The sequence below is a fragment of the Cetorhinus maximus genome, chromosome 14 (genome assembly GCF_964194155.1).
Source record: "Cetorhinus maximus chromosome 14, sCetMax3.hap1.1, whole genome shotgun sequence".
NCBI classification, from domain to species: domain Eukaryota; kingdom Metazoa; phylum Chordata; class Chondrichthyes; order Lamniformes; family Cetorhinidae; genus Cetorhinus; species Cetorhinus maximus.
In genome coordinates, this window is record NC_135892.1 from 42,885,866 (window position 1) to 42,908,787 (window position 22,922).

At 42.7% G+C, this 22,922-nt stretch overlaps 1 protein-coding gene across 1 annotated transcript in view; it reads right to left on the minus strand.

The window, feature by feature from the left end:
• Nucleotides 1-3,305: 3,305 nt before the first annotated feature.
• Nucleotides 3,306-22,922, minus strand: part of LOC144689618 (AT-rich interactive domain-containing protein 1B-like) — a 296,240-nt gene continuing 276,623 nt past the window's right edge. Inside the window, exon 5 of the mRNA XM_078556849.1 lies at nucleotides 3,306-4,923. Coding sequence (XP_078412975.1) covers nucleotides 4,891-4,923 — 33 coding nt within the window. The 3' untranslated portion in view covers nucleotides 3,306-4,890. The remainder of the gene's footprint in view (nucleotides 4,924-22,922) is intronic.

The following is a 22,922-nucleotide window of genomic DNA, read 5'->3' on the forward strand; positions in this document are numbered from 1 at the left end:
ACAAGTGGCAAGTAACATTCACGCCACACAAGTGTCAGACAATGACCATCTCCAACAAGAGAGAATCCCGCCATCGCCCCATGATGTTCAATGGCATTACCATCGCTGAATCCCCAACTATCAACATCCTGGGGGTTTCCATTGACCAGAAACGGAACTGGACTAGCCATATAAATACTGTGGCTACAGGAGCAGGTCAGGGGCTAGGAATCGTGCGACAAGTGACTCACCTCCTGACTCCTCAAAGCCTGTCCACCATCTACACCGCACAAGTCAGGAATGGATGAGTGCAGCTCCTACAGCACTGACGAAACTGGACACCATCCAGGACAAAGCAGTCCGCTCGACTGGCACCACATCCACAAACATTCACTCCCTCCACCACCAATGCACAGCAGCAGCGTGTACCATCTACAAGATGCACTGCAGGAATTCACCAAGGCTCCTTAGACAGCACCTTCCAAGCCCATGGCCACTACCACCTAGAAGGACAAGGGCAGCAGATAAATGGGAACACCACCACCTGGAAGTTCCCCTCCAAGTCACTCACCACCCTGACTTGGAGATATGTCGCCGTTCCTTCACTGTCGCTGGGACAAAATCTTGGAATTCCCTTCCTAACAGCACTGTGGGTGTACCTACACCACATGGACTGCAACAGGTCAAGAAGGCAGCTCACCACCACCTTCTCAAGCGCAACTAGGGATGGGCAATAAATGCTGGCCCAGCCAGTGAAGTCCACATCCCGTGAATGAATTTTTAAAAAAGAGCAAAAATACCTTTCTGTTTACGGACGGGTGACGAGAGGAGAAATCACGGCCATTTAAATTAACTCCCCTCCTGTCCGTAACAGTAGTTACATACAAATTATGACTGCAAAATTTATCCCAGTCACATACAACAGGCTTTAGGCATGATTGATCCAATCATGTCCATTCTGCCTGGAAATAGTGGTGTCACTATGTGAAGCCTTAAAGTTATACAGCTTACAAACTGATGTGAGGCTTTCGTAGTTCTGGTGTAGATCCACTACTAATGGTCTCAATGGCACACACTCCTCAGCCCTCCTTGTTCCAGGTTTAGGTTTTATCTAAAGCCAATAATCTATCTTTTGGCTTCTATGGAAGCTTTTACTATCAATCTATAATAAAGGTAATTTTCATCTGAGTGCATTACTTTGCAGTCCACACACACAATGTGTATTTGAACGGCAGATAAACGGATCCCATTCTAATCTTAGCAAGTGTTAATCTATTAATTATCACTCTAACCTGTCTCTCTCTGAACTTGCTGCACTCCGTTCTCTCAGGTTCATTGTCATCAAACCCGCTGACTAGGGCGGTGCTGTTGTTGTCTGGCGTACTGACCTCTACCACGCAGGGGCTGAGCGTCAACTCGCAGACACTTCCTCCTACCTCCCCCTGGACCATGACCCCACCACTGAACATCAAGCCATTGCTTCCAGGACTGTTACTGACCTCATCTCCTCTGGAGATCTTCCTTCCACAGCTTCCAACCTGATAGTCTCCCAACCTCGGACGGCCCGCTTCTACCTCCTACCCAAAATCCACAAACAGGACTGTCCCGGCAGACCGATCGTATCAGCCTGTTCCTGCCCCACGGAACTCATTTCTTGTTATCTTGACTCCATTCTCTCTCCCCTTGTCCAGTCCCTTCCCACCTAGATCCATGATTCCTCTGACACCCTACATCATATCAACAATTTCCAGTTCCCTGGCCCCAACCGCCTCCTCTTCACCATGGACGTCCAATCCCTCTACACCTCCATCCCCCACCGGGATGGTCTGATGGCTCCCCGCTTCTTCCTCGAACAGAGGCCCAAACAATCCCCATCCACCACTACTCTCCTCCGTCTGGCTGAACTTGTTCTCACACTGAACAATTTCTCCTTAAACTCCTCTCACTTCCTCCAAATAAAAGGTGTGGCTATGGGTACCCGCATGGGCCCCAGTTATGCCTGTCTCTTTATGGGGTATGTGGAACATTCCTTGTTCCAGTCCTACTCTGGCCCCCTCCCACAATTCTTTCTCCGGTACATCGATGATTACTTCGGTGCTGCTTCATGCTCTCGTCTGGACCTGGAAAAATTTATTAATTTTGCTTCCAATTTCCACCCCTCCATCATTTTCACATGGTCCATCTCTGACACTTCCCTTCCCTTCCTTGACCTCTCTGTCTCAATTTCTGGTGATAGACTGTCCACCAATATCCATTACAAGCCTACCGACTCCCACAGCTACCTTGACTACAGCTCCTCACACCCCGCTTCCTGTAAGGACTCCATCCCATTCTCTCAGTTCCTTCGCCTCTGTCGCATCTGTTCTGATGACGCCACTTTCAAAAACAGTTCCTCTGACATGTCTTCCTTAACCGAGGTTTTCCACCCACGGTGGTTGACAGGGCCCTCAACCGTGTCCGGCCCACCTCCTGCACATCCGCCCTCACACCTTCCTCTCCCTCCCAGAAACATGATAGGGTCCCCCTTGACCTCACTTATCACACCACCAGCCTCCGCGTTCAAAGGATCATCCTCCGCCATTTCCGCCAACTCCAGCATGATGCCACCACCAAACACATCTTCCCTTCACCCCCCCGGCGGCATTCCGCAGGGATCGTTTCCTCCGGGGCACCCTGGTCCACTCCTCCATCACCCCCTATGACTCAACCCCCTCCCACAGCACTGTCCCATGCAACCGCATAACACCTGCCCCTTTACTTCCCCTCTCCTCACTGTCCAAGGGCCCAAACACTCCTTTCAAGTGAAGCAGCATTTCACTTGCACTTCCCTCAATTTAGTCTACTGCATTCGTTGCTCCCAATGCGGTTTCCTCTACATTGGAGAGACTAAACGCAGACTGGGTGACCGCTTTGCAGAACACCTTCGGTCTGTCCGCAAGCATTTCCCAGACCTCCCTGTCGATTGCCATTTCAACACTCCACCCTGCTCTCATGCCCACATGTCCATCCTTGGCCTGCTGCATTGCTCCAGTGAAGCTCAATGCAAACTGGAGGAACAGCACCTCATCTTCCGACTAGGCACTTTACAGCCTTCCGGACTGAATATTGAGTTCAACAATTTTAGATCATGAACTCTCTCCTCCATCCCCACCTCCTTTCCGATCCCCCCCTTTTTTTTCCAATAATTTATATAGATTTTTCTTTTCCCACCTATTTCCATTATTTTTAAATGTATTTCCATCCATTGTTTTATCTCTACCTTTTAGCCTTTTTCGATTCCTTCACCCCACCCCACCCCACCCCCATTAGGGCTATCTGTACCTTGCTTGTCCTGCTTTCTACCCTTAATTAGCACATTCCTTAGATAATATCACCACCTTCAACACCTCTTTGTCCTTTTGTCTGTGACATCTTTTGGTTATCTCCACCTATCACTGGCCCTCTATCCTGCTCTACTTGTCCCACCCCCCCCTTAAACCAGCTTATTTTTCACCTCTTTTCTATTTTTACTTAGTTCTGTTGAAGGGTCATTCGGACTCGAAACGTTAACTGTGTTCCTCTCCGCAGATGCTGCCAGACCTGCTGAGTTTTTCCAGGTATTTTTGTTTTTGTTTTAATCTATTAATTGTTCATTTAACCTGGTCTTGGTTAACACCGTATTATCATATACTGTTATGGGTGCAGCCAATGTTTTAATCATTGTAAATATAATTCTACATTCTTCAACCTGAGTTTTGCACTGGACTATATAATGCAGCAAATACGGTTCAATTACATTTATACCCGAATACGTGTATAATAGCAATGTACTGCACAGCAGTTAAACTTTTCTTCTCGCTCTTGTTACGGGCATCCAACATTTGCATTGTGGTCACAATGCAAAGTACAGCAGAAACTGCACTGCAGAGAAAAAAGCACCTCATGTCAAAGAAGGCTACTGGGGCAACACTGTTATACTGGATTTTAACCTCCAGCTTATTTTCTTGAACTACGGACTCCCTAAAGTGATTTATAGAGAGAAGTGTGCATTAATGTAGGCTACAGTATAACATTTACACATTACAAAGCAATTCTCAACTAAAGTCAAATTTATTATTTAGTGGGATCCACCATAACATGCATAGCAATTTGAAGCTAAGATTGAATTTATAAAGCACGACAAACATGTGTGTGCCAAGGATGTGGGCACTTTCTGCTTAATGCTGTAATAACTTGAACTGAAAGATAAAAAAGGCAGTGTATTTTTAAAATAGCTATACTACAACACAGCACAATTTTCTGCCAAGGAAAATAAAGCTTCAACTACATGGCAAACTGTTATTCACACTCCGAGGAAGGAAAAACATGCAATCATTTGCTGACTTTTAACACAGCAGTTTTCAGAAACTAATTCAAATAGAAAATATCCTAATGCTCTTCATAATCACCATAAATGCCCTGGTGCTTTTTAAGTACTCTCTTCTTAAACAGTAGAGAACTATTACAACCATAAGGAATTTATATCTTTCAATCTTAAGTTCTAACTTAAACAGACTTACTGATACTGGTAAATATCAGTTATGTTGATTCTTTAGTCATTTTGGGAACGTAAATAAAAACTTTTAAAATAAAATAGGGTATACTTTCAAGTAAAATAACTGATCAACATCACTCCATATAAACAACTTCGTTCTAGTCAATTTCATCAGAGAGGGCTATTTTAACTATTGTTGCATTAAAAATAGCCATAACCTTAAATTCTTGGCTAAGTATAAAGTACAGAAGATGCTAATCTAGTCATTAAAACCTGCCTTCAGCTGAATTTGAGTCCGGAACAGGCAAATTGCTGACTGTCCCCCAACTTCTGAACATGTTGATTTGTGGCATTCGATTCCATATGTGCTAGCAGTCCAAGTAAGCAGTCATTCCTCATTACAAAAGCAAAATACTGTGGATGCTGGAAATCTGAAATAAAAACAGAAAATGCTCGAAATGCTCAGCGGGTCTGGCAGCATCAGTGAAGAGAAAAACAGTTAAAATTTCAGATCAATGATCTTTTATCAGAACTGGAAAAAGTTAGCGATGTAAGAGGTTTAAATAAAGTACAGATGCAGGGAAAGAGGGGATAGGGGAAGAACAAAATGGAAGGTTTGTAATAAAGTGCAAAGAAGGAGAGATAAAATGATAAAGATGATAGTGCAAGACAAAAGGAGATGGTAATGGAACATATAAAGAAACAAAGATGGGTCCAAATAAAGTGTAAATTGGTAAAACAGAATCGTCAATGACAGCAGAATCGTCCAAAAGCAAAAAGGCATAATTTCTGATCTGAAACGTTGAGCAGAGGCATAACCAGTCCCCATCCACTACCACCCTCCTATATGGCTACTAGCTATGTCTGCCTATTTGTGGGATATGTGAAACATTCTTTGTTCCGTGCCTAATCGGATCCTCTCCCCCACCTCCTTTTCTAGTACACTGATGACCGTATTGGTGCTGATGTATGAGCAGGTGGTTTGTAGCACTTATGAACAGTACTCTTCCCTTAATGATTATCCAGATGATTTAAAACAGAGTAAAACTTTCTACAAACAACAATATTTCTTCCTGAAGACCTTACCTATCGTGCTCTTGCAACGAGCTGTAAAATTTAATCAGCTTTGCTAATCAACAATTTCCAACCTTGCCTTCACATAGTCTATTTTCTCTTATCTCTTCCTTTCCTTAACTTATCTGCCTCCATTTCTGGGGATAACCTATCAGCCAGCATCCACGGTAAGCCCAGTGATACCCACAACCACCTTCGCTGCATTTCCTCCCATCCAGCTTCCTGTATGGAATCTATTCCATTCTCCCAGTGTCTCTGTCTCAATCATATCTGTTCTGACAATGCCACCTCCATACCAGTGCTTCCTTTGTATGTCTTCCTTATTCCTCAACCGAGAATTCTCACAGCCCCTGCCTCCTCACTTTATTTGACAGGGCCCTCAACCATATTTGCTCCATTCCCCACACTTTTGCTTCAGCCCCTTCTCCTCCCTCCTAGAATCACATTCGAGTTCACTTTGCTCATCTCAGCACACTCAAAGGACCATCCTCCATCATTTCTGCCACCTCCTAAAGCATCATACCCGCCCCTCACCTTTCAGTATTCCAAAGGGACTGTTCCCTCACAACAGCCTGGTCCACACATCAACCAACCCCTTTTTTTTCCCATGGTACTTTCCCATGCAAGTGCAGGAGGTGCAACATCTGCCCTTTTCCCTCCTCCTTCTCACACTCCAAGGCCCAAGACATTTCTTTTAGGTGAAATAACCACTTACTTGCATTTCTTTCAATTTAGTAAACTATGTTCTCAGCTATGCGGCTTCTGCTATACTAGGGAGACCAAACGTAGATTGGTGATTACTTTGCAAAGTTCCTCTTTTCAGTCCACAAGCATGATCCTGAGCTTCTGATTGCCTGCCAGTTTAAATTCACCACCTTTCTCCCACTCTGACCTCTCTGTCCTTGGCCTCTTATGTGGAGCTTCAGTGGAACAGTGTGAGCTCAATAAGCAACGCCTCATCTTTTATTGTGGCACTTTACAGTATTCTGGACTCAATATTGGGCCCAACAAGTTCAGATCATAACCTTTGCCTCCATTATTTTTCTGTTTTTGGATGGCAGTTATTGTTGATGATTCTGCTTTCTCATTTACACCTCTCCTAGATTCATCTTTTGTTTCTTTTGCCTTGCATCATTCCTTTTGTCATTAATCTCTCCTGAGTTCCACCCATCTCAAACTTTTGCTATTGTTCTTTCTCATCACTCCTGCCCTACCCCATCCCTTTTCCCGGTCTCTATACTTGCTTAAAACCTGTTACATCTCTAATCTTTTCCAGTTCTGATGAAAAGACAGCGGCCTGAACTGTTAGCTATTTTTCTCTCCATAGATGCTGCCAGACCTGCTGAGCATTCCCAGCGTTTTCTGTTTTTATTTTGGCTTTTCCACGAACTTGGGCCCTTGTGATTGATATTGTTTAATATCACTCCAGGTGGTGCACTTGCCCAATAAACTGTATGGAAAAGTTACAGACTCTTTTACAATTATGTACAATTTATTCTTCAAACAAAACCTAATGGTAAGAGTGGTCAGCTGACTCAATGGTTGAAATGGTAAAGGTGGTAAGTAATTGAGCCACTCTGATCACAGGATGATTCAGTCTCACTCCTTAATCTGTTCTGAAGTTTGCTGATTCAGTTGAGCTGAGTACCAGACTGATCAGGACCTCAGCAAGGGTCAATGCATTCAAGAGGAGGGCAAGGTGGAGGGGAGAAATGCACAGGACGGGGCAAAAAGAATGGAAGAGAACAAATGAAATTTTTTCTTGGTAACTGAAGTGATTAGCGGCTGGTAGTCAGTCGCCAATTACCTGAAGAGTTAGAAGCTTAGTAAACATTAAGAGTTGAGAATGGGTTTATCACTTAATAAGGAATTGAATGATTTTTAAAAATTAGTTAGTTACACATCAGCTCATTATGTTATTAGCATTCTCATTGCAGGATGTGAATTTGAATCTTATATCAAGGTATTTAAGGTATCATAATCTCGGCTCACACTCCAGTCCTGTAATGAGCGAGTGTTGCATTGTCAGAATGCTCTCACTTGGGAGAAAGAGTAAACAAAGATCCTGTTTGTCACTGCTGGTGGCTCAAGTGGTCATAGATCCCACGGTATTATTCAAAGGCAAAGGTTTTCCCAGATCTGGCCTACAATCCTCCCTCATCAAAAAAACTGATCAGCTGGGGATTAATTTCATTCCTGTTTGTGGGGCAGAACAGCTACAGAATGGTTGCTGGGTTTTGTCTACGTAATAAGTCACTGCAATTCATCAATTCTGAGACATTTCAAGATATACACACATTTCACATACATACACAGGCTGGAATCTCTCGCTGGTGGCAAGCTTGGAGACGTGAAGGGCATTTACTTAGGTGGGATAGTGGTGTACAGGAATCCTACCGTCTTCCTGTCTCTGCCAGAATTAAGTTCTTGGCAGAAGGCCCATGGTTAACCATCCCACCCTGCCACCAATTGAGGACCTTAGGCCAATTAGTGACCACTTAAGGGCCTCATCCGCTACCACTAGTATTAACCCAGCTGCGGGCGGGCCTGTCACAATGCGGTGTGCACGGCAGCTAAAACTGTGTGGCCAGCTTGTTGCCTAGGGACTGGACATCGGGAAGAGCCATCTCCCTACCCTTGCTGCTGACCCCCATGCGCCCCCCTCATCAAGACCACCACCCGCGAAACCACCCCTCACCCCTCCAACATTACTTACCTGGGGCCTGAGTTGCTCCGCGGTCCTGGGACTCTGATGCCTGTCGTTCAGGCAGCAGTCATGGCTTCCCCAGTTGCTCTGCTGAGCACAAAAGCTGCTGGGCAATCAAAGGTCAGCTGCTCTTGATAGGCAAGACTTAGTCTCCTGGGGTCTTGATTCCAAGGGAAGGGCAGCTGGTGGTCTCGCCACTGCCTGATTGGCATGTGGTTCGGTTGGCCTTACCAAAAAAAGGCAGTGCGGGTCTCCTGCCATCTCTCCAGCCGGCAAGTGAGACTCCTAACGCTTCAACAGAATTCCACCATCGCCACTCCCACTCCGACATCCCCCCGCCCCCAGTTAATATTAATGGCGGGTGTCTGAATATTCTGAGTTTTTCCCTCCTGTTGGTTAAGGTCTCTCTGGAGATATAAGCAGGCTTCAGCAATAGGTGGGCTGGGCAAGTAAATGAACAATGCACATGGCTGAATTAGTTGATCACAGCCAGGGTTGCAGATGCAGTACTGTAATGAACTTAGTGTCCCTGGGCAAAAGAGAAAATATTCAAATGGGGTTTCTACTTCTAATGACTATCCAGTATCCCCTCTGAAAGAAGTCTGTGTGCAATTATCCAAATACCATCAAGTTCATCTGTGATACATTGTGTAGTTGGATAACCTGTCAATGTTCAGGCAACTTGGCAGTGCTAGCTGAAGAACAACTCAGTACAAGTTCAAATCTCCATAAGGGAGGAGAAAACTGAGGGGAAGAAATTGGTTGTCATTAGCCTAACTGCTTCCCGTGGATTCTTATTAGATCAATACAAAATATTGTTTTATTAAAACTGAGTGCATAGCTTGAGATTAGAAAAAAACCACGAGGAGTAATGTTCTTTGCTAAAAAAAGCTATACTGCAGATAGATCCCACAAAAGTTGCTGTAGCTATGGTCAGATTAGAAGCAGCAGGATAGGTGGCAGGCATATTTTTGGTTAAATTTATGTTCATAAAAGAACATGTACTAAAAACTTTGTTGTGTGTTATTTTTAAATAAAGAGCTTTATTTTCCACTTATTTCATTTTTAATTTGAAAATTGCAGTGAAGAGATAATTTCTCGATCAGCCGAAAAAAAGTGTTGCTTTTGTTGAAACTCATGAAGTTTATAAGCTAATGCACTCTGCCCATAAAGGACTGGAACGATTCGTGTAGTATTCTGCTCCTATTAACATTAACACCTAATGATATTAAATTCAGAGGACTACTGTAACCTTAGTAATAAAAAGAACAGCATGAACATGAAGTTGGCTGAGTGACAGGAAACAGAGTTGCGATGAACGGTTGTTTTTCAGACTGGAGGAGTGGGGTTCCCCAAGGGTTGATACCAGAACACTGTTTGTCTTGACATATATATTAATTACCTAGACTTAGTGTACAGGGCAATATTTCAAAATTTGCAGATGATACAAAACTTAGAAGTATTGAGAACTTTGAGGAGGCTAGAGATAGATTTCAAGAGGACATAGGCAGGTTTGCTGAATAGGTGGACACATGCCAGATGAAATTTAATGTAGAGAAGTGTGAAGTGATACATTTTAGGAACATAGGAGCAGGAGTAAGCCATTCAGTCCCTTGGACCTGCTCCGCCATTAGTTAAATCATGGCTGGTTATCTACTACAACACCATTTTCCCACACCATCCCCATATCCTTTGATGTCATTAGTATGTAGAAATCTATTAATCTCTGTCTTGAACATACTCAATGACTGAGCTTCTACAGTCCTCTGGGGTAGAAAATTCCACAGATTCACTACCTTCAGTGAAGAAATTCTTCCTCACCTAAGTCTTAAATGGCTTGCCTCTTTTTCTGAGACTTTGTCCTCTGGTCCTAGATCCCCCATCCAAGGGTAACATCCTTTCTGCATCTACCCTATTTAGCCCTGTAAGAATTTTGTAAGTTTCAATGAGATCACCTTTCATTTTTCTAAACTCCAGGGAATATAGGCCCAGTCTCCCCTCATAGGACAGTCCCATCATCTGGTGAACCTCCACTGCACTCCCTTTATGGCAAGTATATGCTTCCTTAGATAAGGAGACCAAAACTGTACACAATATTCCAGGTGCGGTCTAACCAAGGTTCTATACAATTGAAGAAAGACTTTACTCCTGTACTCCAATTCCCTTGTGTTGAAGGCCAACATGCCATGTGTCTTCCTAATTGTCTGCTGCACTTGCATGTTAGCTTTCAGTGATTTATGAACACCAGGTCCCTTTGGACATCAACACTTCCCGATCTCACACCATTTAAGAAATATTCTGCACCTCCATTCCTCCTACCAAAGTGGATAACCTCACACTTATCCACATTATATTCCAAGTGCCATGTTGTTGCCCACCTACTAAGGCTGTCCAAATTCACTTGAAGCCTCTTTGCATCCTCCTCACAACTTACATTCCCACCTAGTTCTGTATCATCTGCAAATTTGGAAATATTACATTTGGTCCCCACATCCAAATCATTGATACAGATTGTGAACAGTTAGGGCCTAAGTACTAATCCTTGCAGCCTACCAACCTGAGAATGACCTGTTTATTCCTACTCTTTGTTTCCTGTACGTTAACCAATCGTCAATCCATGCCAGTGTATTACCCTTTATCCCATGTGCTCTAATTTTGTTTACTAACCTCCTGGGACCTTATGGAAAGCCTTCTGAAAATCCAAATACACCATATCCACTGGTTCCCCCCTTATCTATTCAGCTAGTAGTATTCTCAAAAATCTCCAACAGGTTTGTCAAACATGATTTCCCTTTCAAGGTGCCTTAGCAAAACTGGAGTCAATGGGAGTCAGGGGCTAAACTCTCCACTGGTTGGAGTCATATCTATCACAAAGGAAGATGCTTATATTTGTTGGAGGTCAATCATCTCAGTTCCAGGACATCACTGCAGGAGTTCCTCATGGTAGTGTTCTGGACCCAATCATCTTCAGCTACTTCATCAATGACCTTCCTTCCATCATAAGGTCAGAAGTGGGGGCGTTCACTGATGTTTACACAATGTTCAGTACCATTGGTGACTCCTCAGATACTGAAGCAGTCCATGTCCAAATGCAGCAAGACCTGGACAATATCCAGGCTTGGGCTGACAAGTGTAAGTAACATTGGTGCCACACTAGTGCCAGGCAATGATCATCTCTAACCTGAGAGAATCTAACCATTGCCCATTGACATTCAATGGTATTACCATCGCTGAATCCCCCACTATCAGCATCTTGGGGGTACCATTGACCAGAAACTGAACTGGACAAGCCATATAAATACTGTGGCTACAACAGCAGGTCAGAGGCTGGGACTCCTGCAGCAAGTAACTCACTTCCTGACTCCCCAAAGGCTGTCCACCATCTATAAGGTGCAAGTCAGGAGCGTGATGGAATACTCTCCACTTGCCTGGATGAGTGCAGCTCCAACAACACTCAAGAAGCTTGACACTATCCAGGGCAAAGCAGCCCGTTTTATTGGCACCCCATCCATAAACATTCATTCCCTCCACCACCTCCACCACCAACGCACAGTGACAGTAGTGTGTACCGTCTACAAGATGCACTGCAGCAACTCACCGAGCCTCCTTAGACGGCACCTTCCAAACCCACGAGCTTTACCATGTAGAAGGACAAAGGCAGACAAAGGGAACAACACCAGTTGCAAGTTCCCCTCCAAGACACTCGCCATCCTGACTTGGAAATATATCGTCGCTCCTTCACTGTCACTAGGTCAAAATCCTGGAACTTCCTCCCTATCGGCACTGTGGGTGCACCTACACTACATGGACTGCAGCGGTTCAAGAGGGAGCTCACCACCATCTTCTCAAGGGCAATTAGGGATGGGTAATAAATGCTGGCCTAGCCAGCGATGCCAAAATCCTGTCAATTAATTTAAAAAAATCCATGTTGACTCTGCCCAATCAGAAGTGTCCAGTTATCACATCCTTTATAATAGATTCTAGTATTTTCCCTACTAATGGCGTCAGGCTAACAGGTCTGTAGTTCCCAGTTTTCTCTCTCCCTCCTTTCTAAGAAGAACGAGGAAAAGCAATATAAACTAAAGGGTACAATTCTAAAGAGGCACAGGAACAGAAAGACCTGCTAGGCATTTGTGCACAAATCATTCAAGGAGGCTGAGTAGGTTGAAAAAGTGTTTAAAATAACATACTGGAGCCTGAGGCTTTATAGAGGCATCCAGTATAAAAGCAAAGAAGCTACGATTAACCTGTATAAAATACTGGTTCCGCCTCAACTGGAGCACTGTGTCCAAGTCCAGGATTCACGCTTTAGGAAGAATGCGAAGACTTTCAAGAGTGCAGAAAAAAATGAAAATGATTCCAGGGATGGGGGGGGGCTTCAGTTATGTGGATAGATTGGAGTAGCTTGGGTTTATTCTCGTTAGAAAAGAGAAGGTTGAGAGGAGATTTGACGGACTTGTTCAAAATCAGGTGGGGTCCAGGCAGAGATGATAAGAGAGAAACCGTTTCCACTGGCAGAAGGGTTGAGAACCAGAGGATCCTGATTTAAGGCAACTGCAAAAGAACCAGAGGCGACATGAGGAAAAACATTTTTATACAGCGAGTGGTTATGATCTGGAACGCACTGCCTGAGACTGTGGTGGAGGCAGATTCAATCATGGCTTTCAAAAGGGAATTGGATAAGCACTTAAGAAAAAAAATTGCAGGGTTATGGGGAAAAGGCAGGGGAATGAGGCTAGCTGGGTGCGTGACTCTTGCAGAGAGCTGATGCTAACTCAATGAGTTAAATGGCTTCCTTTGTAATCTAACCACTCTATTTAAATATGGTTCTAAGAGAATGCTGTGACTAGAAAAAAAAACAATTCATGAGATTTCTTCAACTGTAAATTACTGTATATTTTATAAGGATTTAAAAACAGAAACCTACTGGACATGGGATTTAGAACCCTATCGGAACCTAGTGCCCTTTCCAACAGTCCATAAGCATGCTAAATTAAATATTCTGACAGATTTGTCCAAAAACCCAAAGTTCAACATTAGCTGGCCAAGGAACACAGTACATAGAAGGAAAATTGGAAACAAACATAAAAAATGTTAGTGTGGAAAATAGAAATATCACACTAGTGATTCTAAGGTGCTGTCCAAGCTTGCACTGGTGGTGCACTGTCATGTAATTGTAAAGGTGTCAATCTTGACCTCTAAGTGCTTGCACATGATACTGATTGAAGGTGGGACTGACAAAATATTTCATTCCCCAGCGCTGACACTTCTCACTTAGAGAAGAATAAAATATGGAGAAAGTCCACAGTTTAAGGCTCTCCAACCATTCTACACTGAGAGCTGGAACCTGTGGAAATCACCTTATGCTGTCGGCACCATAGAATGTTTGACATGAAATGTATATTGTAAATATAACCTGTAATTCTAAGTGTAGTGAGGCACTTCAGAATGCCATGTACTGCTGTGAAAGAAATTGAACCGCAGTGAACTTTATGTAATGTCAAATTTGAACAGTTATGTATAATTTTGCAAAATGAATAAGATGTATTTTTAAGGAAAAATAATGAAATTCTGTTTCGCTAAATTTGAAAACCAAAATGATCCTTTATTATTCAAAAAAGGGGACCATGCAACACCATTACATAAATAAAGCTCAACTTTTTCCAGTTCTGATGAAAAGTCTTTGACCTGAAATGTGAACTCAGTTTCATTCCCAACAGGTGTTGTGTGCTGAGTATCGCCAGCATTTTGTGTCTTCATTACTTACAAGGAACTGCTAGATTAGCAGCCTTGTGTTCTTCCATAAAAGTAGGGTGCTGTGCCGATGTATGTTAATCAAGTTGGCAGAAAATGGGCTCTTCAGTGCAATACCTAGCCATTAGTACAGTGTCAAACATTGATTGAAAATGTCCTCTGTGTCATTGGGAATGGCATTGAAGTTTTGATAATATCCTAAGAGATTACAACCAGTAACTAGTGTAAATGGAATTGTACTATCTCCAAGAAGGTTATGGTAAGAAGGAATTGTTCAGGATGAGGACTGTTATGCAGAGAAAATAGAAAAGTTGGAATTGTTTTCCTTAGAGCTGTGAAGGTTAAGGGGCGATTTAATAGAGATGTTCAAACCTATCAAAGCTTCCAACAAGGTAAATAGGAAGAAAATGTTACCAGTGGCAGGACAGTGGGTAACCAAAGAGCACAGAACAAAGGTGGGAAAGGACTTGAACACACTTTTTTAGACGAGTTATGATGATCTAGAATACAATGCCTGGAAGGGTGGTGGAAGCAGATTCTGTAGTAACTTTCAAAGGGTATTGGATGTACACTTGAAAAGGAAAAATTTATAGGGATATGGGGAAAGAGCAGGGGCTAATTGGATAGCTCTTTTAAACAACTTCCAAAATGGTCTTCTATGCTATAGGATTCCAAAAGTCTATGATATCACTGGCTGTTAGGGTGATTTTACTGATTGCTTTTGCATATATGTTGGATATGTTGTAGCCCCTCAGCATAAACAAAAAGCAAGAATTCATTCTCATGATGCATACATAGTTTGCAACTTTAATGAAATTGTAGTACCCTGCAAGACACAGGGGAAATGCGCTTTAATTTTAATTTTGTAAAACTTTCAACTATTACCTCAAAGGAACTCTGGCGGTTCTTGACTCTCTTCAATGGAAACCAAGTCTCAATTTCATATAATAAGCTATGGTGCATCAGATTCCTTTCCAAATAGCTCTCTTTCGTAATTCAGAACTCTCAGGCATGGAATGGAAGGATTTGTTTCAAGCCGTGTGTGAAATCCTGGATTATATACGAATGTACAAACATACGAATTAGGAGGCATAGGCCATTCAGCCCCTTGAGCCTGCTCCGTCATTCAATAAGATCATGACTGATCTGATTGTGGCCTCAAAGCCACCATCCTGTCTTGCAGCTTGCATGCTTTTCAAATGTAGTAGTATACAGGATAATCATGGGCCTTTACATCTAGTTCTTGTACTTGACTTTTCACTTTTCATCTATCCAAGTGCAATAACTTGGTATGGAGTGGCTGTGATCCCGGCTGTCACCTATGTATAAGGGAGTGAAGGCTGTGTGCAATGGAAGGCATTCTAAGATCTAATAATTGTGAAAAGCCTCCAGCATTTAAGCCTCAAGTTGCTGTCTACGAGGAACTGAAGCTGAGAAAAACTCACTTTGAATTTGACTGTTCAGGGTATTGTGTTACTTTGTCTGGGTCTTTTAAAATCTATATGTCTTACTGTTGGCTTAACAGAGGTGTAACAGGGGTTTAGATTAAATCGGGGATTTAGAAGTTATCATAGTAGTAATTTGTAGATCTCTGTATGTGCTTAAAATTATTGCTTCTATTAATGAAGGTTTAATTTAGTTTTGTATATAACCGATAAGACTTGGTGGCCTTTTTACTGAATTCAAAGTCCGCATCTCAAAATGAGTACAAATTGCAAATAGTTGTGGCAGCTGCTTCAAGTTTCCCTCTGGGATTTGGGCAGCTTGCCATTTACCATCCGCCTGCCATAACAGAGGAATGGTCCACAAGTTCTCAGATAGGAGGAACATAGGAACAGAGCAGACCAATTCACCCCTCCAGCCTGTTCTGTCATTCACAATGATCGTGGTTGATCTGCAACCTAACTCCATATACCCATCCTTGTCCATATCCTTTAAAGCCTTTGGTTATCAAAAATCTTATCAATTTCAGATTCGATCTGGCTGTTTGTGGAAGAGTTCCAAACTTCTATCACCCTTTGTATGTAGAAGTATCTCCTGACTTCAATTTTAGGCTATGCACCCTAGTCCTAGACTCCCCGACCAGCAAAAATAGTTTATCTATCTACTTTATCTGCTTCCCTTAATATCTTGAAAACTTAAATCAAATTACTCCTTAGCATTATATGTTCCAAGGAATGCAACCCTAGTTTGTGAAATCTCTCCTAATAATTTAACTCTCGGAGTCCAGGAAACATTCTGGTAAATCTACATTGCACTCCCTCCAAGGCCGAGATACCCTGCCCTGAGGTGTGGTGCCCAGATTGTTCACAGTATTCCAGGCGTGGTCTAACTATGGCTTTGTATAGCTGATGCATGATTTCTATTCGCTTGTATTTTAATTCTTTAAATATAAAAGCCAGCAGTCCATTAGCCTTTTTGATTATGTTCTGTGCCTGTCCATGACAGTTTAATGATGTACCTGGATGCCCAACCACCACCCCCACCACCACCACCTCCCCTTCCCCACCAAATTTTCTCTGGACTGCCACCGTTGCTATATTTTCAACATATAGCAGTAGCCTGTTTTATCTTAAGCCCAAAATGGATGACCTCACATTTGCCTACATTGAAATCCATTTGCCACAGTTTTGGCCATTAAATTTACCAATATTTACTTAAATTTACCAATATGTCTTTGTAATTTTATGCTTCCTTCTACATTGCTTACAATAGTGCCTTTCTTTGTGCCACCAGAAAATTTGGATATGTGGCTTTCTTTCCCGTCATCCAAGTTGTTAATAAATAGGGTGAATAGTTGAGGCCGCATCACAGGTCCTTGAGTTACCATGTTGTTTCCTACCACTCAAACAATTTCCTAACCATGTCAATAATTTGTCTTCAATACTATGAATTTGAACTTTAAATAGTCTCTTATGAGGGAATTTAACAAATGCCTTCTTGAAGTCCATATAAATAACATTCATAGGGATTCCCTGGTCCACTACTTTAGTCACCTCTTCACAAAAGTTCAATTAAGCTCATTAAGTGTGACCTATCCTTTATATGTCCATGCTGGCTCTCTCTTATTAGCTGAAAATTTTCAAGCTGTTCAGTCGCCCTTTCATTAACTCTAACAATTTCCTGACAACTACATTAGGCTAACTCTCTACAATTCCATGGTTTCCCCTTCCCACCATTCTTAATGCTACAATTTGTGCAAGTGTTAAAAAGATTTAAATAAGTTGGGGAATGGGCCAAACTTTGGCAAATTATATTTAACCTAGATAAGTGTGTGGTTTATGCACATAACAGTAGGATATCTTGGAACAACTCCGAGAATACCTAGATTTTACATGGGATAGAAATTGGTGGAGAGAGAACATCCCCAGCATGTTTGCCCTCTTAAGTCAACAGCAACTCAGGTTGGCTGCGTCACGTGAGTCTAACGGATGATGGCTGCATCCCCCAAAAACATGCTTTATGGCGAGCTTGCTATCAGCACGAAACCAACAGCTCGCCCACGTCTGCGATACAAGGATGTCTGCAAGCGAGACCTCAAGATGACCAAGATTGGAGTCGATACATGGGAAGTCCTTGCTGTTGACTGGAGTACCTGGAGAAAAGCAGTCAGGAAGGGCGTGATAAAGCAGAGGACTAAAGAAATGACCAGATAGCAGAAAAGAGAGCTCGCTGGAAGGAAAAAGCATCAGTCAAACTCGGGCCAATGCTATCCATCTGTACCAACTGCAGAAGGGACTGCCACTCATGAATCAGCCTCTACAAACAAAACGGGCTATGTTCAATCCGGAAGTGGCATATACCCCGGGCGCAATTATTCGTCTCCCGAGACGGACTGATGCCGTCATCAGACCTTTGGAACAAGACGCTGACTTATTCAGTGAGTGCTGAATCTCTGCAAACCTTCAAAATAGAGCAGGACCACTTCCTTTCTGGGCATGGAGCACGTCTTAAAAATTGGAATAGCTGCAATATAACACTATCAATGTGATTTCCTGAACTAATTTTCGATAGCTTAAAGGACTTGGAAAAGGATTTTCCCTAATTGACCTTGGATTTTTAATTTCTTTTTCACCCTTCCCCAGAGATTACATGGCTACTTACTAGTGGATGAGAAATGTCTAATCATGATGCTTCATGCATCATTATTGTGTGGGCCAAGCTTGGTGGACCAGATGGGCTTTTTCCCTTTCTGTCATTTTCATAAATTCAAATGAAAAGAAACTTTGGTATCCATTAATTCTTTGGGTAAGGCTCAACCTCATATCCCCAAATACTAATTTATTGCTATGCACATCATAGTAGCAAGAGTCAACCATTCAGTCCCTTGAACCTGTTCCACCAGTCAATTAGCTCATAACTGATCAGTATCTCTACTCCCATTTTATTGGCATTAGCTCCATATCCCTGGGTAGCCTTACCTAACAAAACTCCATCAATTTCAGTCTTGAAGCTTTCAATTGACCCAGCATCCACAGCCTGTTAGTGGCAAAAGCTCCAGAATTCCACTACCCTGTGTGGAAAAAAATTGCCCCGATTTCATTCCTAAGTGGCCTAGCTCTAAATTTAAGGTTATGCCACCCCATTCTAGATTACCCAGCCAGAGGAAATAGTTTCTCTGCATCTACCCTACTGAACCCTTCAACCTACTAAACTCAATGGAATACAAACCAAATCTTTGTAACACGTCCACAGAAATCCATGCCTTCCATGCCTGTAACTTGATCTCCCTGACTATAATTGTTAAGAATACAATCGTTATGAGATAGGATATCACATCTCTGCCTTTGATCACACTAAATAATACCCCGCTGGAAGTGGTCAGCAAATTCTGCTACCTTGGGTCCAACATGACAGACAACTTGTCTCCAGGGGCAGGGCTTGATATGCTCAAAGGGAAAGCAGCTACCACCTAGGTTGACTCACAAAACGAGCATGGAATAACATCGAGCTGACTCTCAAGACCAAGATGCTGGTTTATGAGGCCTATGATCTCAGCACCTTTTTGTATGGCTGTGAAATATGGATGACTTACAGCTATCAAGAAAGGAAGCTCAACAACTTTCATCTTCACTGTTTGCAGCAGATTCTGGGCATCTCATGGAAGGACAAAATCATAAATGTGGCAGCACCCAAGTGTGTTGGTACTCGTCAAGCAGAGGCGACTTCACTGGCTCAGGTACATGCGCACAATGGAAGATGGTTGCATACCTAAGGATTTTCTGTATGACGAGGTAGCCAGAGTCAGATAACCAGTTGGATGCCCAAAGCTCCATCTGCGTGACATGAAGGCCCTAAACATCGAATTTCGCATCTGGGAGACACCAGCTGACAACAGAGGAAAATGACAACAGAGGAAAATGGCAACAACACCTGTGGGCCAGCGTGTGCCACCATATCAATCAGTGAGTGGCTACATCAGTAATTACAGGCACCAACAATGAAAACAATGGCCCACAATGACACCTGATAAAACACTTCACATGTGGCACTTGTGGCAGAACCTGCTTCTCATGGTCTGGTCTCTTCAGCCATCAGCAGAAGTGCACCATATGAAGCTATCCCATCCCTAACTGACTTCATTGGCTGCATGTCCATCATCTTACGAAGATGGAAGAATGTCAACAACTGAAATATCTGCATGGCCAAGAAGAAACTCAACTCCATTGCACAGAAAAACTTACAAGTTGTATGTTTGGTCGGTGGGAAAAACACAGAGAGAACCTTGAAACCGTTTTGAAAGGTTGAAGGTGAGAAAACCTCAGTTAATTAAATTAGCTGGCCCATAGGGACTGAAGGCAAGATTTGCTGCTACATCATATCCAAAACACACAGCCTCATGCAGAGCAATCTGGTACTGCGGTAAATCAAAATTAGCATATTAGATTATCTTTAAACACCCATTAAGAATACCTAACGACCCCATTTCCCCTCCTTCTTCCATGTGCACTCCCTCCCTCCAACCCATTTTATAAGTGCTTTCAATATATGTATTTATAAAATTAACTAAATGCTATTTTTGGTCTGCAGAAATAACCCAAGAATAAAGTTTTGATTAGTTACTAGGTTTATTTTTCCCAGCAATCAGGTGTCTTATGCCAGTGGTTCAGACTGAGAATATAGGCCCCCATCAAGCTCTTTGTACAGCAGCATTCAGACAGTGAATACCAATCTTCTGCCTGTGAAAGCTATTCTCCACCCTATCGTCATGGCAACTCGAACAGGCTGCCCAACTTCAAAGGCACAGGCTTTGTAATTTCAGGCTTCCAACAGTTAGAGAACAGTAGGAAATTTCTACCCTGACCACGTCACCTGATGAAATTTTCTGAAAATATTAGAGCAGTCAGAAGGCATGATCCTGTGCTTCAGAGGTAGTGGGGAGAAGCAAACTGGATGAGGTAAACTCAGGCAGGCTATTCTGCTAATCTACACAGCAAAATGCTACTAGACAGCAAACAAAATAACAATAATGCTGTCCATTGCAAACAAGCAACAGAAATTACATGAAGCCCTCTCAAATCAGTGGTATTTTCCACAGAAATAAACCCTTCAGAGCATCTACTTTAGCACACAAAGAAAAAAGTTTACTCTGGACTGCATGGTTGAATTTTTTAAAATGCCCAATGTGTTATTTTAGCAAATATATTACTTGAGAGTATTTAAAACAACCTTGGATTAGTGCCTAACTCTTGACTAGATGACCAGGAGGTCCTCAATTTGAGTCACTTGAATCTGCCCATCATAGTTGGGAGTCTGCTTCAACAGTTTCTAACAGATCCACTAGATGGTGCACTGTAAATAGTGTGTAGGGGAAGGGAGGAAGGAGGGTTTTCACAGCTGAACAGTTGCATTTCTACAGCAAGTTAGTTTTATCATTGTAAAGAAAGGATTAGTCTAAATGATCACCACCACTTTAGTGGCAGTAAAATAAGAATGACATGCTTTTCTACATCCCAGCCTTTGTTTAGATAGGAGATATTCTGGCATTTAAAATGGGAAATGAGTGCTCAAACATGCACTTAATTATCTCCCATTAGCAATTATAAATGAAGTATATCTGCAGAATCAGTTAAGTAGGCTTGACTGAGGATAATCAGTGGCTACAGGTTAAAAATGACGTTTTCACACAATCACCAGGAAACAAGAAAACAGCTTGCATTGTATTGTGTCTTTAGCATAGAAACATGTCCCAAGATATTTCACAGAAGTGTAATCTGACAGAAATCGATCCGGAGCCAAAAAGATGTTAGATGGGGTGAACAGGAGCTTGGTCAAATAGGTAAGTTTTAACGAGGAACTTAAAGGAGGTGGAGATGTTTACGGAAACAATTCTAGAACTTAAATGGCTGAATGCATGGATGCCAACAGTGGGGCAAAGCCAGAGCCAAATGCCAGAGTTTTCTGGGATTTAGTAGATCTTACTTTAAGAATAATTGTCAGTGGGTTTTTCATAACAGTAGGCTACACATTTTTAAACAAATAGACTAACTTTCCATAAAATATTAATGTTCTGAGGTTAGTTTTTTTTAAAAAGATCTAAACTAAAATTGTTCTAATTACATGAAGATTTTAGGATATGAGGCCTGGGCGTCTCAGTAGATCATTTGATGTGGTAGAGGCCTGTGCACTCCGACGATCCCTTGAACAATGACGTTAGGAGCTTCTTACTCCTGGTAGGGTCACCCATGGTGCTAAGGCTAGGGAGAGGTGCCAGACAAAGCGCAGCCCAAGAAGTTTTCAACATCTGAACAGGCAAGGAAGACTGCGTCTCACCGGGGCTGCAGTGGCAAGGTGATCTCGGTCACCATGTTTCGGCATGTAACCAAAACCTGACCACAAATCCATCAAATTCATGTGGACAATGATGGCACCACAAGGTCTCCACTTTAAACAAAGTCACGTGCAGGCTTCTACCAGGATCAGGACATGAGACCTGGGAATGAACTGGCTATTGTTTTTACATTCCTGCCATTTGATCAATTTCTTAGCAGTGGAGGAGTTAATTTCTAATCCTGTATCCAGCTGACATGCCAGCATGCAACAGCTGATGCACCCCTTACTCATGCAAACTGGCATGCTACAATGCAACTCCATTACATTTTTCACTCATCTTCCTGCATTCAAATCTTCCAAAGCAATTAGAAATACTGGAATGCAGTTAAAAGTCGCAAACTTAATATCTTAAAACAAGTAGGGTAAATAGTGAGAAACTGTTCCCACTCAAGGGAGCTTCAAGAACTAGAGGGCACAGATTCAAAATAATTGGCAAAAGGAGTAAAAGTGATGTGAGGAAAGCTTTTTTCACCCAGAGGGTGGTTGGAGTCTGGAACGAACTTCCTGAGAGGGTGGTGGAGGCAGGTTCGATTGAAGTATTCAAAAGGGAATTGTATTGCTACCTGAGAAAGAAGGAATATGTAGGGTTATGGGGATAAGGCAGGGGAGTGGGACTAGGTGGAATGCTCTTTCAGAGAGCCAGTGCAAACTTGATGGGCCGAATGACCTCCCTCTGCACTGTAAAGATTCTGTGAAGTCAATTAATTACGAGTATCCACAACTGACTTTAATAAAATACCATTAATGGCAGTTGTAAGCAACACATTTATCATTGAACTTCACAGGTTTAAACTTGGAATTTTTTTATTGTAAGCGGCTATCCACTAACTCTACATGGGGTGGGGGGGAGGTTTGAAGGAAACGAGTGAGAGGGTGCTGGTGGGTGGAATGCGGTGGAGAAAGTGAGCGGGAGTGCCCGCGCTGTGAAGGAGTAAGCAGAGGGGCACACAGGGTTAGGTGCAAGTGAGCAGGAGGGAGCCCGGGATGGGGGATGGAGAGGGAGCATGTGTGCCTGTGAGTACAGGAGCGCATGTTGGAAGGGGGTGTATGTGAAATAGGATG